The following is a 22,593-nucleotide window of genomic DNA, read 5'->3' as shown; positions in this document are numbered from 1 at the left end:
ACCTATGCAAGATTTTAGCTTGCTTATTTATGCTTGCAGCTTGATTTTTTCAGGCTGCTTTTTGTTAGAAAAGATTTGGGGGCTGCTTTTACAAAAAGAAAAGCTTACTGAGGACTTTCTTACCCTATCTGCCTAATTTCCAACTCCTGTATCGAAAGGACTGTACTTTTTCTACCACATTATTTTTGTGTCCTTGTGAAAAAAATCAGTTGCCCATAGATGTTGAGTGTATTTCTGGACTTTCTATTACTTTCTATCGCTCTATGTGTCCACATTTATGTAAAAACCAAGTTGTTTTGTATACTAAAGTGTCTCAGTCTGTTTGTGTTGCTATAAAGGAATATCAGAGATGGTAATTTATTTTAAAAAAAGGTTTATTTGGCTCATAGTTCTGCAGGCTATACAAGAAGCATACTGTCAGTATTTGCTTCTGGTGAGAGCTTCAGGCTGCTTCCACTCATGGCAGAAGGCAAAGCGGACCCAGCTGTACAGAGATCACATGGCAAGCAAGAAAGCAAGAGAGAGGGGGATTCATCTATTCACATAGGATCTACCTTCATGACCCAAACACCTCCCATTAGGACCCATCTCCAACACTGGAAACCAAATTTCAGCATCAGATTTGGAGGGGGTCAAACAAACCATATCCAAACTATAGCATAAAGTTTTGTTAAGTCTTGAATTAGATAAAAATTAAATGTGGGCCCTCTAAAGTTGTTCTTTTTCCGTTGTTTTGGCTGTGCTAAAGTGCTTTACATTTCCATATAAATTTTGAAATCAGCTTGCCCATGTCTACAAAAAAAGCCCACTTTTGTGACTCTGATGAATCTATTACAGATTTTGCAGAGAACTGACTTCTTAGCAATATTGAGTCTTCCAACCCATGAAAAGGTAAATCTTTGTTTTTTAGGTCATCTTTAATTTCTCTCAGCAACATTTTGTACATTTCAGTTTATAGGTCTTTCATATCTTTTGTCAGTTATTCCTAAATATTTATCTTTTTTTGACGCCTTGTAAATGGCATTTTTTATTTTAACTTACAGTTGTTTGTTGCCAATATACAGAAAGACAGGTGGGTTCTTGTATATTGATTTTGTATCCTAAAACCTTGTTAAACTCATTAATTAGCTCAAGTAGTTTTGGTAGTGGGAAACTAATAATTTTACCTGCCCCAGAATCTTCGTTGTGATAATATAACTTTGCTATTCCTTTGGAGAACCATTTCTCTTCTACTCTCAGTTCATGTGTTTGGGAAGACATTTAACAGAGACTAATTAGCACAGTGATTGGTGTAGAGACAACGGCGTATGTGACCAGTTGATCCAATGAAAGTCAGTGCTGGAAGTTATGAGGAAATCAGTGGGAAAACATTGCTTTTTCTTGCTAGTTCAAAGTAGAGTGTTATTGATTTCAAATTTAAGTCCATTGTGGTCAGAGAACACACTTTGTATGACTTGAATGCTTTTAAATTTGTTGGGATTTGCTTTGTGGCCCACAATTGGTCTATCATAAGTATTACATGTGCACTTGAAAAGACTGTGTATTCTAATCGTGTTATGTGGTAAGTTCTATAAATGTTAATTAAGTCAAGTTGATTGACAGTGCTTTTCAAGCCTACTATTTTTTGCTGATTTTATGCTTATTCTATCAATTATTGAGAGACACTGAAATCTCTAATTGTCAACTTACCTATTTTTCCTTGCAGTTCTATCAATTTTTACTTGTCATTTTGAAGCTCTTTTAAGAGCATAAGCTTTTAGGATTATTATATCCATTGATCTTTTTTTATTACTAAATTACTGTCTTTATCCCAATTATATTCCTCGTTCTGAATTATCCTGACATTAATATAACCATTCTAGCTTTTTAAAAGTTAATATTAGCATGACATAACTTCTTTCATTTTTTAACATTTAACCTATGTGTTTTTACATTTATGATTCATTTCTTGCAGGCATCATATAGCTGGCTCTTGGTTTTTTATCCAATCTGACAAGCTCTCCCTTTTATTTGGAGTTTTTGGACCATTCCACTTAATATGATGTATTAGTCTGTTCTTACACTGCTAATAAAGACATACTCAAGACTGGGTAATTTATAAAGAAAAAGAGGTTTAATGGACTCACAGTTCCACATGGCTGGGGAGGCCTCACAATCATGGTGGAAGGTGAAGGCAAAGGCAAGTTTTAACATGGCAGCAGGCAAGAGTGCCTGTGCAGGGAACTGCCCTTTGTAAAACCATCAGATCTCGTGCGGCTTATTCAGTCATGAGAAAAGCATGGAAAACCCACCCCCACGATTCAATTACCTCCCACCAGGTCCCTGCCATGACACATGAGGATTATGGAAGCTACAATTCAAGATGAGATTTAGGTGGGGACCCAGCCAAGCCTTATCATAAGATTACTAATTTTTTCAGTTTGAGTCTATTATCTGTTTTCTATTTTTGTTGTTGTGTTTGTCTCTATTTGTTATTTCCATTTGTTTTTTTGTACCATTTTCCCTTTTTTGCCGTTTTTTGAAGTTTTGCAAGTCTATCTGGTGGTAACAGGCACTATTTTTGGCCATTTATGAGCACCAGGCACTGTTTTCTTTAATCCTTTCAGATGGTTCTTTTCCTGACTTCAGGTAGTTTTTGCATGCATGCACTGATCAGCAGCTTGCTGAACACTCCAGAGGGACCCTCTGCAGAGTGTTGCAGTTTACTCTCTATGAAATTCTCTCATCTCTGGTCTTCTGTCTGTTCTAGAGCTCTAGGTGCTTTGGTTTTCCCACGCTTAACTTTGTCTCCTCAATTCAAGAACTCAAGAACCAAACAAATATGGCCAAATGATTTTTTGACAAAGGTGCAACGACAATTCAATACAGAAAGGATAGTCTTTTAAATAATAGTGATGGAACAATTGGATATTCATGTACATAAAAATGAACCTCAACCTATCTCATACTTTATCCAAAAATTAACTCAAAATGGATCATGAATCTAAATATAAAACTAAAAAACTTTTAGAAAAAACAATAGGAAAAAACCTTCATAACTGGGGGTTAGGCAAAGAGTTCTTAGCATGACACCAACATCACTATCCATAAAAAAGATATAGTTTATCAAAATAAAAAATTATAAAAAATGTTAAGGGAATGAAAAGACAAGCTACAAATAAAGCATTTTCAAATCACATATCTGACAAAGGACCTGTATTCAGAATCTATAATGAACTCTCAAAACTAACAGTAAGAAAACAATTTTGAAATTGTCTAAAGACTTGGAGAGGAAATATGGGTGACTTACCCAAAGAAGATATATGGCTGACAAATAAGCACATGGAAAGATGTTCAACATTAGTGGCTATTAGAGAAATACCACTTAACCCCATGATCAGATCCTATTGCATACCTAATAGAATGGTGAAAATAAAGAATACTGACAATAGTAACAGCTATCAACAATGTGAAGCAACTGGACCTCTCTGACATTACTGGGAGGAATGCAAAATGATATAGCCGTTCTCAAAAATAGTGAATACTATTCAGCAATAAAAGAAAATGAATTGTAGATATAAACAGTAATTTGGATGAATCTCAAAGACATTATGCTAAGTGAAAGAAGCCAGTCTCAAAAGGTTACATACTGTATGATTCTATCTATAGGACATTCTCAAGAAGACAAACCTAGAATGTCAGAGAAGAGATCAGTGGTTGGCAGGGGTTAGGGGTGGGGGGGATGATGTAACTACAAAGCGGTAGCACAAGGGAATTTTTTAGGATGATGAAATTGCATCCTGATTGTGGTGAAGGTTACCTAAATTTGTACATGTGTTAAAATTCAAAGAACTGTCCATCTTTAAAAAAGTTGATTTTACTTTATTCATTTTAAAAGGAGACTTAAAAAAAAACTTTGTAGTAAACTAATACTAAATGGTGACATTTAGTTGTCCAGATATTCTGAGAAGAGCAAAGTGAAGCACTTTAGTGGGTCCCTGTGTCTGAAACATGCCTGGTATATTCAAGGAATAGTAAGGAGGTCAGTGTGGCTAAAGTAGCATGAGTAGAAAAGGAGAGTAGAGGACAGAAGGTCAGAGATAATGAGAGACCAGTTTACGTAAGGACTTTGGCTTTTGAATTACATAGGGAGCGACTGCAGGGTGTTGAGCAGAAAGTATGAGATGAGCAGATTTAATGTTTTAAAAACATCACTGTGACTGCTGTGTTGAAAATAGATTTGTGTAGTGGGCAGAGAAGAGGAGGTAGAACAGGGAAGATATCTTAGGAGCTACTTCAGTAACCCAGGTAAGAATGACCCATTGTGGCTCAGTACAGAGTTGTGACAGATGTGAGAAACGGCTGGAGTCGAGATATAATTTAGAAGGTAGACTCAAGATAATTTTCGGATGGATTGAATTGAAAAATGAATTGAAAAGGAGTCCAGGATAACTTCAAGTTTTCTGGCCTGAGCAAACAAAAGACTTAAACCAGCATCAGTTAAAGGGAGGACAGCTTTGTGTAAATCAGGATGGGGGAAAGAATAGTTCAATTGTGAATATGCTGTTTGAGATTCTAACGGCCAAATGAAGATTTTACATTTGGCTGGAAAGATCAAGGTGCATCCAGTGGCCTTAGGCATACTGACTGCGCTGTGTGGTCCTTTTGGTTAACTGTGGAAAGTTCTGGAGCAGAGTGGGGAATCTGTGTTCTGGGAAGCTCATTCCACACCAGAACTAAAAGGTTGTAGTCACTTGTAAGTTACCTGTTCAGTTGTGGTCTTTTATTCAGGAGTGAAGTTTATTTGATTTATTCATCAAGACTTTCTGTGTCTCAGGAGATAAGATTTTAAATGGTGAAGAACGCATCTCTAAGAATAAATTCTTAAATGAATATGTCTTTTCTTACAGTACTCATTCAAGATTATTCTTTTCTCATTGTTTATCTTTGCTGTAGTTTTTAAGAGTCAGGCTGAGTCGTTCAGTGAATACAAGGTGTCAGTAGATACAAGGTGGAGGGCTGCTGTAATCTAAGCTGCTCAGAGAATCAGAAGGAACAAATATGAATTGTGGATGGGGTGGGAAATATACAAACTCACTGAAGAACAGTTTTAGACAAAGTACCAGATAAAATGAAAAATAATGGCAACTGACAAATTATGAAAATTAAGTTCTTGATTTAAGAAGGGAAAGAGTGGAAACAGCAATGAAATCTGACATCAGCTCCAGCTGCAAATCTTTATGTGCATATTATGAAATAAAAACATCACAAGATGTCTCCTTCTGGCCCTTCCCATTCCCCCAAATAGAAATTATCAATAGCACTATTTTAGTTTCCAGGTTTATACATAAACGTGTGCATTATGTATAGCTCTGTTTCACAGCCTACTCCCATCCCAAATCCCAAACCCAAATATCTTCCAACTAGGTTAACTAATAAATCCATATACAACTCTTCCCAACAGAGCAAAATACAATGGCTCAATACTAGATCCAAAGGAATAGATTTTTCATAATGAATCTGTAGGCATCAGAGTAAGTAAACAAGGGAATGTCTAGAAATGAAAGCTTCCAATATTCCTTTATATTACATTCATCTGCCATTTTTTATTTTTTTTGAGATGGAGTCTCGCTGCTCTGTTGCCCAGGCTGGAATGCAGTGGCGCGATCTCGGCTCACTGCAACCTCTGCCTCCCAGGTTCAAGCAATTCTTCTACCTCAGCCGCCCGAGTAGCTGGGACTATGGGTATGAGCCACCACACCCGATTAATTTTTGTACTTTTAGTAGAGACGGGGTTTCACCATATTGGCCAGGCTGGTCTTGAACCCCTGATCTCATCATCTGCCCGCGTTGGTCTCCCAGAGTGCTGGGATTACAGGTGTGAGCCCCCACGCCCAGCCTCATCTGCGTTTTCTGAGTAGCATTGTATTTAGTCCACAACATCTTTGAGAAGGTATATTCAATATGCTAAAAACTATATAGTATTTGGAAAAATTATGACAAAGATATCATTCTTGAAAATGGGATTTGACTACTTTCTCTTTTTGTGCATTGCTGTTTGATATGAAAAATCACGAATTTTTTTAAAAAAATCACAAATCAGCTGGGCATGGTGGTTCAAGCCTGTAATTGCAGCACTTTGGGACGCCAAGGAGGGAAGACTGATTGGGCCTAGGTGTTTGAGACCAGCTTGGGCAACATGACAAAACCCCATCTCTACAAAAAATACAAAAATTGGCTGGGCATGGTGCACATGCCTGAAGTCTCAGCTACCTGGGAGGCTGAGGTGGGAGGATCACTTAAGCCCAGGAAATCAAGGCTACAGTGAGCCATGATCGTGCCCCTGCACTCCAGCCTGGGTGACAGAGTGAGATCCCATTAAAAAAAAAAAAAATTCACAAATTAGAGAATAAGAATTAGTCAAATCTTAGATTCATAGGTGTGTACAGTACACATAGAAATAATTTAAATATATATCATCATTGTAAGTTGGCCATGTATTGGGGAGTGAGGGAGTGGGGAGTGAGGCATGAGGAACAATGCTTTTTTGAAGCCTCTGTGATTTCGTTATATAATCACAGAGTAAGTGTTTTGCCACTATGTATTCTTTCAGAATGACAGGAAGTTAGGAAATATTATCTTGAGAAACTATTAAGAACAGCAATTTTTGTACTATTTTGAGTTTTTCATTCTTACCATTAGTTAAGCTGCCAAGTCAAAATCAGCCTAGTTTAAAATAATCCACCTCACAGAAAGTTTTGATCTAATAAACATTTTCTCTATTCATCCATTCACTTACATAATCTCTAAGAAAATGTATTTTAATTTCCTAAGTATCAGTATTTTCTTATAAGTGCACAGTGGATTTTTGTGTCTCAAAGCTAATTAAAAATATGAAGAAACTGTTTCATATAATAACCAAAAGATTCTGCACAGCTAACTTAGGAAAACTTACCATATACTAAATTGAAACCTAATTTCTGATACTGACTGACTACAATAGAAAGGAATAAATGGCATTTGCTTTTTTGTTACTATGAACATAAACCCAAAAGCCTGTTCCCACTACTTGTGCATACAATATATGCACAGGTATGTGAGTATATAGTTGTATTATTCTAGGCTTTATTTCTCATTTTGATTAATAAAATTAAAGTTTTTTTTTTCCAATTGGCTAAATGAGAACTCTCTGAATTTGTGTCAAATACATTGATAATCTTAGAAACTCTTGACTTTCAACTTCACAGCAGAAGATTTGAAAATATTTATCAAACATTCACTGAATTTCAATGTGCATGTTAAAGTGTTGTCTTAATTTATGTAAGTAGATTAGAATATGTATATGATATAGAGGGAGGAAAAACTGAAGAATGTATCTGCAAGAGCTTATCTCTATTAGCATACTATGCTCAAACGGCTTGAATATCATGCAAAAAAGTTGTGGGATGAGGATATTAGCATATAAATTATTGCCCTCTTTCATTTTAAGTTACAATATGCATTTTCTCTAAAGAAATTATCAGTTGCCTAAAGAAAAAGTACACAGATGGAGAATTCAGGAAGAGTTAAACTGAGCACACTCAGTCCATCCTCCCAAAATAACCCATTAAGTCATTTTTTTTTTCTTTCTTTCCTAGAAACTGAAGGAACAGACATGGTCTTTGAGTATTCATTAAATACACAAGTAACTCAGATTAAGCCAAGCTTCTTAATCCCTTTATGCCTAGTGTTCCATTATTGGAATGCTAAGCATGTGGGAGTTATTTATATATTACTGCTCAAGGTCATTGCCAAGGTCTGATTTTCACACAAAAATTCCAACCTCCAGCATAAATGCATTAATAGGCATATTTAGCAGTTTCATCATCAGAAGACACTTCAGCTTAACATCCAAAATTACTGAATCTACAGACATCTCTTCTCAGATAAAACATCTTCGCAAAACCGGTGCTGCAAAGTGACAGGATCAACTCCATCAGTTTGCTCCCTTATCCTCAGGGTTGGTTACTCTGGTATTCTTCTACTTCATGGACGATTGTTTCTGCCTTTCTTTGCCTTGTGTCTCCTGAGGAAAAATACATGCTCTCCTTCTGCAGAGTTCCTGCTTGTACTATAAAATGACACTTGCCCATACAGAAGTAATGAGAAGAGCACTTCTGCCCTTGTTTCCTTCCCTCCAGCAGAAGTGACATTGTCCTACTGATTTCTGAAGGGACTGAGTATTCTCAAGTTCTTCCTTCCTGGATTTTCCTTTTTGGGTCTCATGGTCTCAAGATGCACATCTTCTCTTCCTCAACAACTGGATATGTGGCCTGTCCCTATAGGTGAAGCTTATGACCATAGGATTAAGTTCAGTGAATGAGGAATAGTTTGCATTTAGAAATTTTGTGTGGCCATGAACCTGAGCCATGATCTTCACTTCAACTTCATTAGCAATAAAACTAATATTTCAGCCTCTTCCTACTTATTTCTCAACTGGCTTTGAACTTAGTGCAGAAAAATGTGTGAATAAATATACATTAGGGATCTACCACACTTGAGTGCCCACTCTGTGCTAGACACTATTAGGCAGATAATACTGTTTATGTTTGTATAGTGTTCATACCTTTCCAAGCACTCTCATTTGACCCTTCTAATTGTCTTGTAAGATAGATAAATACTATTTTCACTTTTCAAACATGGAAATTAGAAGTCAGAAAAGTTAAGTGATTTGCTGTTTTCACATCCAGTGTTGGAGGCTGGCCTCAAATGCAGGTATTGTAACCTTAAATCTAAAGCTATTTCTTGATATAACACATTGTAATATCTTGCAACAGGGTAAATCCTTTATTATATATTTCTGCTTTTAGTACTCCGATCACCTTTGTTTTATTGCATAAAATATAAAATGTGAATATTTTGTGTTGATGCCACATGAACTTTAAAACACAGTTTCTTTATCAATCTGTTTCAGTATTATTGTCCATTTGAATTGACAGTATTTGAAGTATGTACTAAACATGAAGATTCTTGAGGCCTATTACAAAACTAATGACCTACTGATCAGACCCTGTGTATAGACCAAGGAAGTATTTTTAACAGCCACCCCATCTGCATATTAAAGCTCAAGTTTCACTTGATTCAATTATCATTTCTTAGCTTTTCTTAAACACTCTATATTTCACATTGTAAAACTCTTACACAAAACCTTACCAGGTAGCTACTGTGAATTATATATTCCCAAATACACCTTGTCCTTTTCCAGCTCTTCACTAGTTTTAACTTTGTCCCAATCCATTTACAAATTCCCTCTTCTGAAAGGCATGCTCAAATGCAGCTCTACCATGAAGACCTCAATGATTATCCTTCTCTTAAATACCTTAACCCTTGTCTATAACAATTGTACTATAAAAGTGCACAATTGTTACAATTTTAAATAAAACTGTTACTCACAACTTTAAATAAAATTGTTACCCAAAAGAAGCTCCTCCTGGACAGTAAGAATTGTACCTGTTATATCTTAGTATGTCACTGTGATATTAAATATTTATTATAAATAAAGGACAATGTGGCTGAGCACAGTGGCTCATGCCTGTAAACCCAGCACTTTGGGAGGCTGAGGCCAGAGAATCACGTGAGCCCACGAGTTTGTCCCAGCTACTTGGGAGGCTGAGGTGGGAGGACTGGTTGAGCCCAGGAGACTGAGGCTGTAGTGAGCTGTGATCTCACCACAGCACTACACCCTGGGTGACAGAGCAAGACCTTGCCTTAAAAAAAAAAAAACAAAAAGACAATAAACTGCTTCCAGAGAATTAGTGAAAGCAAATATTAAAATTCTCTGGGAGATCAAAGGACTGATGGAATCCAAGTATCTAAGATACTACTACCATTTTCTACAAAGAAATGTCTGGGTAAAACAGCAGGTGCTCCACCTTTTCTGAATGGATGGCTTCATTAGCTGCAAGAAAGGAAACATTAACTAGCTGACAGAAAAGAACTAAATTGTTCAGAAAAAGTAGTGTTAACTACCAAGATATTGTACTATTAAAAAAAAAAGGATACTGTACTATAACTAACTTTCTCCTGGATGTTTAGACAAGAACTTTGTGAATAAAGTTAGAAAAATACTAACATTTAAGTAGAAGGTACTATTCATAATATTTAGAAACATTTTAACATAGTTTAAGTTTCCTATTTTTGCATATTTTATTAATATTTAAAATATTTTATACTAAACAAATGTGAGATTTTTGCCATCTCCTATTGAAATAAGGCAATTTACAGAGAAGGGAGTTTCAATACAAACCATCACCTTCTATATCAATTTAGTATTCTTCAAGGTGTTAGAAATTCGTTATTATCTCAGGGGATATTGATCATTGTTAACTTAGTCTTATTATAAAGTATAAGAAATAAGATCTGAATAACTTAATAGAACTTCATTTTAATAAGTATATTTAAAGTTTATCGCTTCCAAAAAACAGCATTTTAATTACATTCAGGTTGTATTCATTTTAAATACCAACAAACCCATCATTTACATATAGAGCTAGATATTACAAAACAGATAGAAATTAAAACAAGTTTTTTTTTTAAGTCCTTCCAAATTTAGAACATTGTGAACTATTAAGTACATACCTAAAAAATGTACACATTATCAGGGAAACAAGTCGCTCTAATAGGAAAAGAACTACAATACACATACAGTGGAATATAATTCACATAGGTTCAATTTACAGGTATGTCTAATAACTAGAACTATAGGCAAAATCATAGCTGACTTTCCAAACTAATGCACCACTATATAATGCTTTCCCAGAGAAAGTAGAAGGTTCTCAAGATTTTATGTTGACCCATGATTTTTCACTTGTTCTCAAATATAAAACCAGAGTTTTCTTTTTGTCTTTAATGTACACTCATGTTTGCTTGTTTGCTTTTATAAGAATAACTAAAATGTATCATGAGAAGTGCTATCAAACCTGTCTGTTTAGAGCTCAGTAACCAAGACATTTCTTTCATTTTTCCCTGTTGCTCTATTTTCCCTTCGAAAAGTCTCTAGGGAAATTTTATAAACAGTGGTGGTAAAAAGATAAATAATTCTGAGATGGCAAAGAAATATGAGACTTGGCACTAGCACGGGTTTACAAAAAAAAATTATCCTCCATTTACTAAACCATATATGTGAAAAAGGAAAATCATATCTGAAAACATAAGCCAGTGAAAACATACTGAAAAAAAATGGAAGGCGGCACTTAGAATTGTGGCGCTTGCAGGCTTCAGTTTGTAAGACGCATAGCAAGCAAGCTACCAGTTGAGAATTTTTAACAACTTGTATGAACTTGTTTAAATTTTGAACTTGTTTCAATCAAGTTGTAGCCAAAACAAAAAGGTCATAATTACTGTGCTCATATAAGAGATGTGATGAGGGAAGGAGGGAGAAATGCAGGAAAGGAGTGGGGAGAGGTGGAAGGGAGGAAGAGAGGGAGAAAAGAGTAAGGTACACATCAGGTTAAAAGGGGCAGAATTAGGAATAAAACTAAGCACTTAATCTAATCCGATAAGGAAGAAACTATGCCCTTTATTCATATTTTATTGCATTTCATAATCACAGAAAAAGAACATCCAACTTTTTTCTTAATGTGTCTCAAGTTAAAAATGGCAGAATGAATAGCCCTTAGTTAGCACATACTATTTTTAAAAGGGATATTTGTAGAATTGCATTGGTTTTTTGTTGTCCTTGTTGTTTTCCCCACTTCTTTTCATAGGTGTTCATGTATTTGTTTTCTAATGATAATCTTAAGAGTTGACTCTTCTAAAATGGTGCTCAGATGTTCTGATATATTCAGGCCTTTCTTAAACAACTTACTCGCATTAAAAAGTCATCAATAAGAACTGTAATTCAGGGTTTTTAAAAATGAAATGTTTAACTTCAAATTAAGTTTGTTTAAAATAAACTGCTATTGTGCCAAATAATGAAACTACTATCTTATTCATACAAACGTCATATAATCATTCTCTATGATCACTAAGAAAATTTAAATGATTCCTTTCTCCTGTAGATGAAGATGGAAGTTCTAAAGCAACACTCTAAAAGTGTTAAAAAGCCCATTTGTAACACACACCCCATCTCAGTTTTTGAAAGTCAGTGCATTCAGTGGTTATAAATAGGCATGATGTTCTTCCACAGCTAAGAATTCTAGAAGAAAGGGGGAAAAAAAGATAAATAATCTGAAAGGTTCCTAATGATCATAAATACTGCCAATACTCAAAGTCAAGATGGTATAACCTGAGTGTCAATCAGTTGTGTTTTTTTCTCCCAAGGGAAGACGTTCCCATAACTGGAGCAACTGTTCACCAACCTGAGGCTCTAGTTCCTAGATAAATCAGAAGTCAAAATAAACATAAAAAGAACTGGACTGAAAATTTTTAATGACCAAAACCTATACTGATAAAAATGTAAGAAAATCACTTTACATTTCATTTTCCTACCAGAGTATGCTAAAATCATATGGTATGAATTGTTCTAATTCTTTGCTTTAAGGTTTATGGAGTTGACTTCCAGATTTAAGATTACAGTTAATCTGCAACATCTCTCAACTTTTGTGACAAAATGGCAACAGATTCCCATGGAGTCCTTCTGGAACTGTTTCTACCTAAAAATAATGGATTTTGTTTTTAATAGAGATTTAGCAAAAGCACTCACCTGGAACTTCCAAAGGTTTACTGTGAAACCTAGCATATTCGATGTTGGGATTTTTCCAAGAAACTCTCTTAAGTAACTGTATCTTCTTATCTTGAAAATTATTAAAATATTTTTCTTCTAAGAATTATTTCTAGCTAACATATTTCTTCAAAATCATTATTATAAAATAAAAATGAAATTATTCTCACACAATTGAAAAGAATGCCACTTCACAGTACTCCTATGGAATGATACCTATGATAAGCACTTGAGAAGAACCCAAACACTTTTTACATGGTGATTTGAAACAAGTCATACTGGTTCAGATAAATTATTAGCTGTGTGACCTTGGGCAAACTAATCTTTGAGTATATTTTCTCCTACATAAAATTGGACTAATAATTTAATCATAAGAAATAAATTACATCTTATAAAGCAGCTAGCATAGTATTTGGTCAAAATATATTAATTTCCATCATCTTAACTAGCTTAAAATGCATGTAAGTAGCATCATGAAGACAAAGCAAAACATAATATAAATAAACAAGCCACTAGAATATAAAAAGGATATTTACGTAATTAAAGCTAAAGAGAAGTTAAATACTATTGCCATCTTGAGACTCTGATTGCAACGAGCAATCAGACACATTTACAAGTAGGTTTTTACTAAAAAACCTACTTGTAGGTTTTTACAAACCTGAACCCCTGTTTCCCATGTGCATATGGAATATAAAACTTGTACTTTTACATTTTCTCCTCAATTAAAGCACTGGATAACAAAAAACAAACAGAAACAAAAGTAAAAAAAAAAAAATGCCATTGTATACCTGCCCATCCCTGCTTATCTGCACTTTCTTGTTGTCATTCCATGGATTGAGTAAATGGTGTGCAAATTGAAAGGGAAGGCTTTCTTTTCGTATCCACTCCACCTTAAATACTCCTCCTAGTCCAGCAGAGCCCCAGTCCTGGCTCTTTTCCCTTCCAATCTCAGAAGACATCCTAGAAAATCCCTGTAGGTAAAATGGGAGGAAGGAATAGAGGTGAGGGGGAGATTAACGTGTCTAAATTTAATTTATCTGAGAAGGCTGAGTTTTTAAAATTTTAAGATAAAGATATAATATTAAAATAACAGATACCTAACAAAACCAAAAAATAAGCTACTAAATTTTTCATTAAAAGCTCTCTTAGCAAATTTTAGAAAAAAACAGTTCTAGCCTCCTAACAATTTCAAATATCAATAACGATTTCTAAATAAAATAGCAACAGTTCTAAGTCCATATTTATTCCATGATAAATGGATACAAGCTAACCTCTAAGCTTTCATTTCCATAAATTATAATAAACATCAAATAATAAATGTATTATTTTATAAATTCAGGTATACATTAAGTCAAGATGAGTGATGGGTTAAGAAACATACTTAGTTTATTGATTGTCAATACTAACTTCCTTGGCCTATTTAAATAAATATTTTACCAAAAGGTCAAGCTTCTCATTACTTTGAATCCACTTGAGAATTAGTAAATCTAAAGTTGTCTTCAGAAGGAAACATGCTTTACCTGGAAAGACTCTGGTAAGACAAGGCAAAAACAAAGAGGATTCCAGTTCTATCATCCTCTAAAGAGATGCAATATATCCCTTATTCTCAATCAAGCAAAAGGCATTCTTGCATTCTGATGCAATGAAAAGCCAGTTGTTTTTCTAAAAATCTCTATGATTTAACCTATAGCCAGAACAACCCCATTTTACTGATTTTGGGTGGCTCACCTGGAAATGTCCAGATCCTTGAACAGAAAATACCAAGTAAACCATGCTGCTTTCCCAAAAGGCTCGATTTAGCTTCCGTTCATTACTAGGAGTTGTAGACCAGATACCCTTCTGTTGAGAAATTTCAAGGTTTCTCAAATTGCTACTCTTCATTATGAAGTATCGAACAGGCATGTTTGGTCTTGGTGAAGGAGATTTTGAGCCCTATAAAAGAATACATAAGTTCTTGAAAGTTAATCTGACCTTTCAAAACCAATAGGCTCCATTAAATAACATCTTCATAAACATATAAGCCAAAATATTGGACCATATATTCAACAAATGCAAATAGCTCTATCATGTCTGAAACGTATACAAGACTCAACCAAAATAAAATTAGCCAAAAACAAGTACTCATTTTCAGAGCATTCAAAATCCCTTATCAACAAAGGATCCTCGAGTACCAACTTTGGTTTATACCTCAAATATACTTTCAGAAATTGTTTTAATAAACTTTCAAAATCAGAAAACAAAACAAATATTTCTACAGCTTACTGCCTGGAGGCAGTTTTCAGAGGACAAAGAAAAACAGAGTCCACTGGTCTCATTAAGTTGTGCAGAAAGAAACTGGAGTTCAGAGACCGAAGTTGCTACTGCGTATGGCAATGTACTGTCTTAGATACAAAGGAGTTGCACATAAAGAGAGCTGCAAAGGAAACACAGAGGGGTTCCCACAAGTTTTTGGCTAAGTGCTGACCTGAACATGAGTGAGAAAAAAGATAAATAACCCAAGGCTAGGGAAAGATCCAAAGGAAAACAAGTAGACCAAACAATTCCCAGAGCTCACTCATGGCTGGGAATATTTCATGTTATCTTCAGCTAGAACAGATAGAACCTGTAATATATATGGTACTGGCCCACAGAAGGGCCATACCTTAGTATTGGAACTAAATTAATAACAGAATAAAGACTGCTCTGGCCCAACCCTAACATTACTTAAAAGCAAACTTCAAAAGGATTCAACTGATTGCAACTAAACTGTGAATCACAATAAAGTCTAACACTATTGAAAGGAATATACAAAAACCTAGCTGCCCAACAAAATTATAAGAAACACAAAGAATATACAAAGGTTGTTATTTACATAATTAAGGCCAAAGAGGAGTTAAATACTGTAGTCATCTTGAGACTCTGATTGCAATGAGCAATGAAGACACATTTACAAGTAGATTTTTACTAGCTCTTTACAAATCTGAACCCGTTTCTCATGTGCATATGGAATATAAAATTTGTACTTGCAATTTCTCCACAAACAAAGCACCGGATAACAAGAACACAAAACAGAAACAAAAGTAAAAGAAAAAAATGCCAAAAGTAATAAATAGAAACAGTCTCAGAGATGACAGAGTTGATGTAATTAGGAGTCAAGAATGTTAAAGCATCTGTTATAAATACATTCATTATGTTCAAGAAGGTAGAGGAAAACTTGAACATAATGAGAGGAGAAATGGAAGATATTATTAATTTATAGGGAGACAGGGTCTCACTCTGTCATCCAAGCTGGAATGCAGTGGCACAATCACAGCTCACTATAAAATCAAATCCTGGGTTCACGTGATCCTCCTGCCTCAGCCTCCCCAGTAGCTAGGAATACAGGTGGCCCATCACCATGCTCAACTAATTTTTTTATTCTTTTGTAGAGATGATAGGGTCTTCCTATGTTGCCCAGGTTGTTCTCAAACTCCTGGCCTCAAGCTATCATCCCAACCTGGCCTCCCAAACCACTGGGATTACAGACATAAACCACGCCCGGCCAGAAGACAGATTGATAGATTAGATAGACAGATAGATTAGATAGATATAGATAGATAGATAGATAGATAGATAGATAGATAGATAGATTTTTTAATTGTTAAAAGACTCAAAAGGAACTTCTAGAGATGAAAATACAGCCTTTGAAAACACATTAGAAGGAAAGAACAGCAGATTAGACACTAAATAAAAACATCAGTGAACATAAAGATAAAACAATAGAAACTACCTGAAATGAAGACAGAAAAATGACTGAAAAAAATGAAGAGAACATCGGTGACCTGTGGAACCATATGAGATGGTCTTACATCTGTGTATCCAGAGTCCCAGAAAGGAGGTTCTTCAGGCAGAAGTAAATAATACAAAATGGACATTCGTATTAACATAAAAGAATAATGAGCACAAGATCAGTAAATAATAAATATAAAAATATTTTTCTGACTCCGAAATCTTCATAAAAGATAATTGACTATGTAAAGTAAAAATAATACATATATAGCATTTATATAAAAACAAAATGTATGAAAACAATAACACAAAGGAATAAAGTGTAAAATAAAAGAACACTGTTGGCCAGGAGTGGTGGCTCACGCGTGCAATCCCAGCACTTTGGGAGGCAGAGGTGAGTGGATCACTTGAGATCAGGAGTTCGAGACCAGCCTGGCCAACATGGTGAAACCCTGTCTCTACTAAAAAATACAAAAAATTAGCCAGGCATGGTGGCACATGCCTGTAATCCCAGCTACTCAGGAGGCTGACGCAGGAAAATGGCGTGAACCCAGGAGGCGGAGCTTGCAGTGAGCCGAGATCACGCCACTGCACTCCAGCCTGGGTGACAGAGACTCTGTCTCAAAAAAATAATAATAATAAAAATAAATAAATAAATAAATAAATGGCTTCATTAGTGAATTCTATCAAATATTCAAGGAAGGAATAATACCAATTCTACACATCTCTTCTAAAATACTGAAGTGGGACGAACACTTTCCAACTAATCTTATGAGGCCGGCATTACTCTGACATCAAAACCATAACAAGGTACATAAGAAAAAAGAACTACAGAATAATACCCCTCATGAACAAAGATCCCTCATTTAACAAAATTATATAAAATTTTGTTATATATATATAAATATATATAACCAAATATAAAAATAACACCATGACCAAGTGCAGTATAAACATAAGAAAATCAAGCAATGAAATTCACCATACTAACAGACAAAAAATGCTTTCCCCCTAAGATCAAGGGAAAGATATGTGGCTCTCAACACTGAACAACATTTTGCTGGAGGCTCTGGCCAGAGAGATAAGGTAAAAAACAAATAAACAGCAATCAGATTGAAAAGGAAAAAAGTAAAATTATCTTTATTATCAGATGGCATAAAAAGCTAATAGAATTAATAAATTAAGTAAGGTCATAGGATTCAGGGTAGATATACAAATATCAAATGTATTTGTATATACTAACAGTGAACACCTACAATTAAAATTCTAAAAAACAGTATCAAAAACATTAAATACTTAGGGAGAAATTTAACAAAAAACATGTAATACTTGCACTCTGAAATTTATAAAACATTGTTGAGAGAAATTAAAGACTATCCAAATAATGAACAGATATACTATGCTTATTATGGATTAGAAGACTAAGAAGTGTTAATTGTTGATTTTCTTTAAATTTATCTATAGATTCAATGCAATTCCATTCAAAATACCAAAAAATTTTTCTGCAGAAACTGATGAGCTGACTTGACAGTTTATATGAAAGTACAAAGGACCTGGAACAGCCAAAATAATATTGAAGAAGATAAACAAAGTTGAAGGACAATTGATTGAAGTTGAAGGATTAACTGATTTCAAGACTCACTATAAAGCTACTAAAATAATGTCAGTGTACCACTGGCAAATATATATATAACAAAATGTCACAAATATTAATTATATTTATATATACTATATATTATATAATATATACAATATATTAATATATAAATACTATATAAATATATTTATATATTTTATATATATAGAGAGAGAGAGAGAGAGATATTAATGAAACTGAGGAGTCCAATAAGTAGACCACATATTTATGGCCAGTTGATTTTTGACAAAGGTGTCAAAGTAACTCAATGGAAAAAAAACAAATGGTTTTTAACAAACGGTACTGGAACAATTGTATAAGCAAAAGCCAATGAGTAATTCTTGACTCACCCATACTATAAACGAAAATTAATTTAAAATAAATCATATATCTAAAATGTAAGATTGCCAACTATAAAACTTCTAAAAGAAAACATAGCAGGAAATTATGATCTTGGGTTTGGTACACAAAATTTCTTAGTACACAAAAAAATACTAATCATAATAGAAAAAGCTGATGAAATGGACTCCATTAAAATTAAAAACATTTGCTCTTCAAAAGTCACTGTTAAGGAAATGGAAAGACAAGCCACATATTGTTAGAAAAAATATGCAAAACATATAATAACTAAGCCTTGTAACCCAGAATATACAGAAAACTCTTACAACTCAGTGAAAGATGACAAATCACCAAAAACCAACAACAAAAAGTGAACTAAAATTTGAATAAACATTTCACAAAGATGATACACAATGGCTAATAAGCACATGAAAAGATGCTCAACATCATTAGTAACTGGGAAATACAAATTAAAACTATAATGGCCTATTACTACATACCCAACTGGAACGGCTAAAATTACAAAAGCTAAACTGCCAAATATTGTCAAGAATATGGAGCAAATGGAACTCTTAAAAGATTGTTAAAGGAAATGCAAAATAGTGCTGTCATTTTGGAAAACAGACAGTTTCTTGTAAAGCTAAATATACATTTATCAAACAACTCAAACAATACTAATCCTAGGGATTTGCGAAAGAATAGAAAACATAGACACAAAGATTTTACTTGAATGTTAGTACCAGTTAGTACAATGTTAGCAACTTTATTCATAATAGCCAAAAAGTGCAAACAAACCAAATGTCCATCAACTGATGAATGGAGAAACAAACCATAGTCTATCTAGAAATGGAATACTACTCAGTAATAAGATAAACTAATAATATACTCAACAATATGGATAGATTGTTGATACATTCAATCTTATGTATGTAGCATTTTGTGTCTGGCTTATTTCACTTAATAGAATTTCAAAAGGATTCTATTAAGTGAAATAAGCCAGACACAAAACGTTACATATGTATGATTCCATTTACAGGAAATTCTAGAAAAGGCAAAACTCAAGGGACAAAGAGCAGAACAGTGGGTTACCAGGCAGTAGGGGTGATGGAAATGTGTAGATAATTGTGGTATAGTTACGTGATTGTGTACATTTCTCAAAATTCATTAAATTATACAGTTTAAACTGGTGAATTTTATTGTAAATTACACCTTAATAAAGGTGTATAAATAAACCAAAAAACTTCAAAACCTAAGAATGCAAATCTACAAAAACATTTATTTTCCTCTTATTTAACAAACAGTATTTCAACAGGCACATTCACCAAAATACAATATGCAGCTAAATAACCCCTAATCAAATACTTACTTAGCTACTAAAACAGTAAAGTAAAAGTCATCACATCACGAACATCTGAAATTATTATTACAACTTTTTTCAAAGATACAGTTTTCAATTCCTTATCAACATCTCCTACCTTCCTAACCCTATCTCATTTTGTTTTTTTTTAATATAACCACTGTAGAAACCAATTAACAATAGAAAGAAATCACTGTTTTCAATTCTGAAATTATAAACCAAAGTTAAATTAATCTTTTTGTTATTTATTTTAGCAAAAAAGTTTCTAAAGGGCTGGGCATGGTGGCTCACACCTGTAATCCCCGCCACTCAGAGGCTGAGATGGGAGGATCACTTGAGCCCAGGAGTTTGAGGCCAACCTAGGCAACAAAGGGAGATCCCCATCTATAAAAAAAGAATTTTTCTTTAATCAGCTGGGCATGGTGGCATGCACCTGTGGTCCCAGCTACTCAAAAGCTAAGGTGTGAAGATCATTGAGCCCAGGAGTTCAAGGCTGCAGTAGATATGACTGTACCACAGCACTCCAGCCTGGGTAAAAGAGTGGGACCCCATCTCAAAAAAAAAAAAAAGGATTCGAAAGAAATAGGAAAGAAATAATAAACAGCCTAACTACATGCCAGTAGTGAATGATCTATAGTTTTAAAGCATTCTAAAATACCCCAAGATGGTAATAACTAGAAATATTTGGCATGCAGGAAAAACTTTAAAATTTACTCAAAAGTGTATCAAGCTTGCTAGCTTCAACTTACATCTAGAAGAGGCCACAATTAGAAAACTACTCTAATTGTTTTACAATTTCATTTATCTAGCATTACATGTGTTACAAATCTGTTCCTTACTACATTTTCTTTCAGATACTCTACCTTTCCTGAGGATGGAGGAGAAGGACTAGCACAAGGACTTGGGTAACTACTGCTGTCTGTAGATTTCACAGAAGACTGATCTGATCGATCCTCAGTGCCTCGTTTAGGATGTAAAATTCCTCTATCTTTATACTTCTGGGGTGGATGTAATGCTGGAGATGGAGATTTCATCAGTACTCTTGAGCAAGAAGGAGGAAGCAAAGATCAGTTATACATAAGTTCGTCATACAAAGATCAGTTATGTATAAGTTTATAATACAAAGCAGATGCCATTTCAATCCAAAGTCCCAATGATCTTATGATTTATGGAATATTATTTAAAAATACTATGGTCAGGAAATATAGATGTCTATGGCAATTCTAAATTTACAACTAGGTATGAGATCCTGAGCAAGCCTCGTAACTTCTCGGAGCTTTAATTTCCTTATCTGTTAAATAAAAGGATTACATCTAAACTCCAAGATTTTTCTATTCTAAAATTCTATGAATAAATGCCACAAACATGGCAGTCAGGAATTTCATAATTTTTCTTAAAGTATGGGTCTTTCTGGGACAGACATTAAGTACTTCCTGATGTATTGCAATATAAAGTTCACAACACCACCTATAAAATATTCTTGTTAAAACAATGGATCAAATCAAACCCTGAGAGCTAACCACCAGCTTACATAAGATACACAGGTTATGGAGCCTGGGTGCAGTGGCTCACACCTGTAATCCCAGCATTTTGGGAGGCCGAGGCACGCAGATTACGAGGTCAGGAGATTGAGACCATCCTGGCTAACACGGTGAAACCCCATCTCTACTAAAAATACAAAAAATTAGCCGGGCGTGGTGGCGGGTGCCTGTAGTCCCAGCTACTTGGGAGGCTGAGGCAGGAGAATGGCATGAACCCGGGAGGTGGAGCTTGCAGTGAGCAGAGATCGTGCCACTGCACTCCAGCCTGGGTGACAGAGTGAGACTGTCTCAAAAAATAAAATATAAAAATAAATAAGATACATAGGGTATAGAAATAAATAGTTCCAGGAAAAAAACAGAGACAAATCCAGAATGTAGGACATCTCACAGTACCACTGACCTAGTTCCTTGAACATTTCACCTACTTGATTTATCTAACATTATTTTGTTTTTTCTTTCTTGCTTCCTTTCTGTTTTGGCTTACATATTTAAAAGTAAATCCCACACTTGAGGGATATCATTTTATCCTTCCATATTTAAATATGCATCTGTTAAAATGGTTGCATTGTCCTTACATAATCAAAGTGGTTACCAATCCCAATAAAAAATTATCATTTCCTCAATTGTCTCAAATTATTGATTCATTTGAATCAGCATACAAGGAACACTCATGCATTATATATTAGTATGTCACGTTTCTTGAAGCTAACAGAATTTTTCATAGGCTGGTTTAGGAATAACTCTACCACAGAATAACTTCTATGGAAATATATTCTCACATTCTAAATAACTAATGCTCAAGAAAATTCTAGAACAATATTTTCAAAAAGTGGGGAGTATCTAAGTAAAAAAATTACTTTTCAGTCTTCCCCTTTTTCTCAGCAGAGTCTAGACCAGAAAGAAACGTTCAGGCACATATTGTACAAGCTTTCCTTGGAAACTGGCTAAATTATTACTAAAATGTAATATCTGAAGAACATGGAAACCAATGTTTTATTCCTCTTTAAAGTCTTAAATGATATTAAGCCTTTATATTTCATTCAAATATGCAAAAATCTGATCAAAAAAAGGTACTAAAAACCCCACCTGATCCTTGAAAAACCGTAGGCATTATGTATCTTTTATGTTTCCATTGTTTCTATTTTCAGTTCAACTATAAAATCAAATTCTTACTACAGAGACTTTTCTACCAGTATTGCCAAAACTAGCCTCATAGCCAAGAATGTTATGTTATGAATTTTAACAAGGTGCAAACTTGATTATAAAATAACTTAAATTTGATTCTAACAAATGT

At 34.4% G+C, this 22,593-nt stretch overlaps 1 protein-coding gene and 1 long non-coding RNA gene across 5 annotated transcripts in view; both read right to left on the bottom strand.

The window, feature by feature from the left end:
• Positions 1–356: 356 nt before the first annotated feature.
• Positions 357–6,291, bottom strand: LOC115836382. Its single transcript, XR_004031424.1, has 2 exons — positions 6,253–6,291; positions 357–484 (listed from the first exon to the last, which is right to left on the bottom strand). It is a non-coding gene; the product is annotated as an uncharacterized LOC115836382 (long non-coding RNA).
• Positions 6,292–10,386: 4,095 nt separating this feature from the next.
• YTHDC2 (YTH domain containing 2) overlaps positions 10,387–22,593 on the bottom strand; it is an 80,785-nt gene continuing 68,578 nt past the window's right edge. For 2 of the 4 annotated variants that reach the window (XM_030817788.1, XM_030817796.1), the window contains 5 exons: positions 20,622–20,799; positions 14,408–14,611; positions 13,468–13,650; positions 12,245–12,332; positions 10,397–12,154 (listed from right to left, as the gene is read on the bottom strand). In XM_030817788.1, coding sequence (XP_030673648.1) covers positions 12,252–12,332; positions 13,468–13,650; positions 14,408–14,611; positions 20,622–20,799 — 646 coding nt within the window. In that variant the 3' untranslated portion in view covers positions 10,397–12,154; positions 12,245–12,251. Of the gene's footprint in view, positions 12,155–12,244; positions 12,333–13,467; positions 13,651–14,407; positions 14,612–20,621; positions 20,800–22,593 lie in introns of all 4 variants that reach the window. The other 2 variants (XM_003259840.2, XM_030817782.1) reach the window with 2 other exon arrangements.

This window comes from Nomascus leucogenys, chromosome 2, assembly GCF_006542625.1.
Source record: "Nomascus leucogenys isolate Asia chromosome 2, Asia_NLE_v1, whole genome shotgun sequence".
In the NCBI taxonomy this organism is placed as follows: Eukaryota; Metazoa; Chordata; class Mammalia; order Primates; family Hylobatidae; genus Nomascus; species Nomascus leucogenys.
This window is presented reverse-complemented; position numbering and strand designations above follow the sequence as displayed.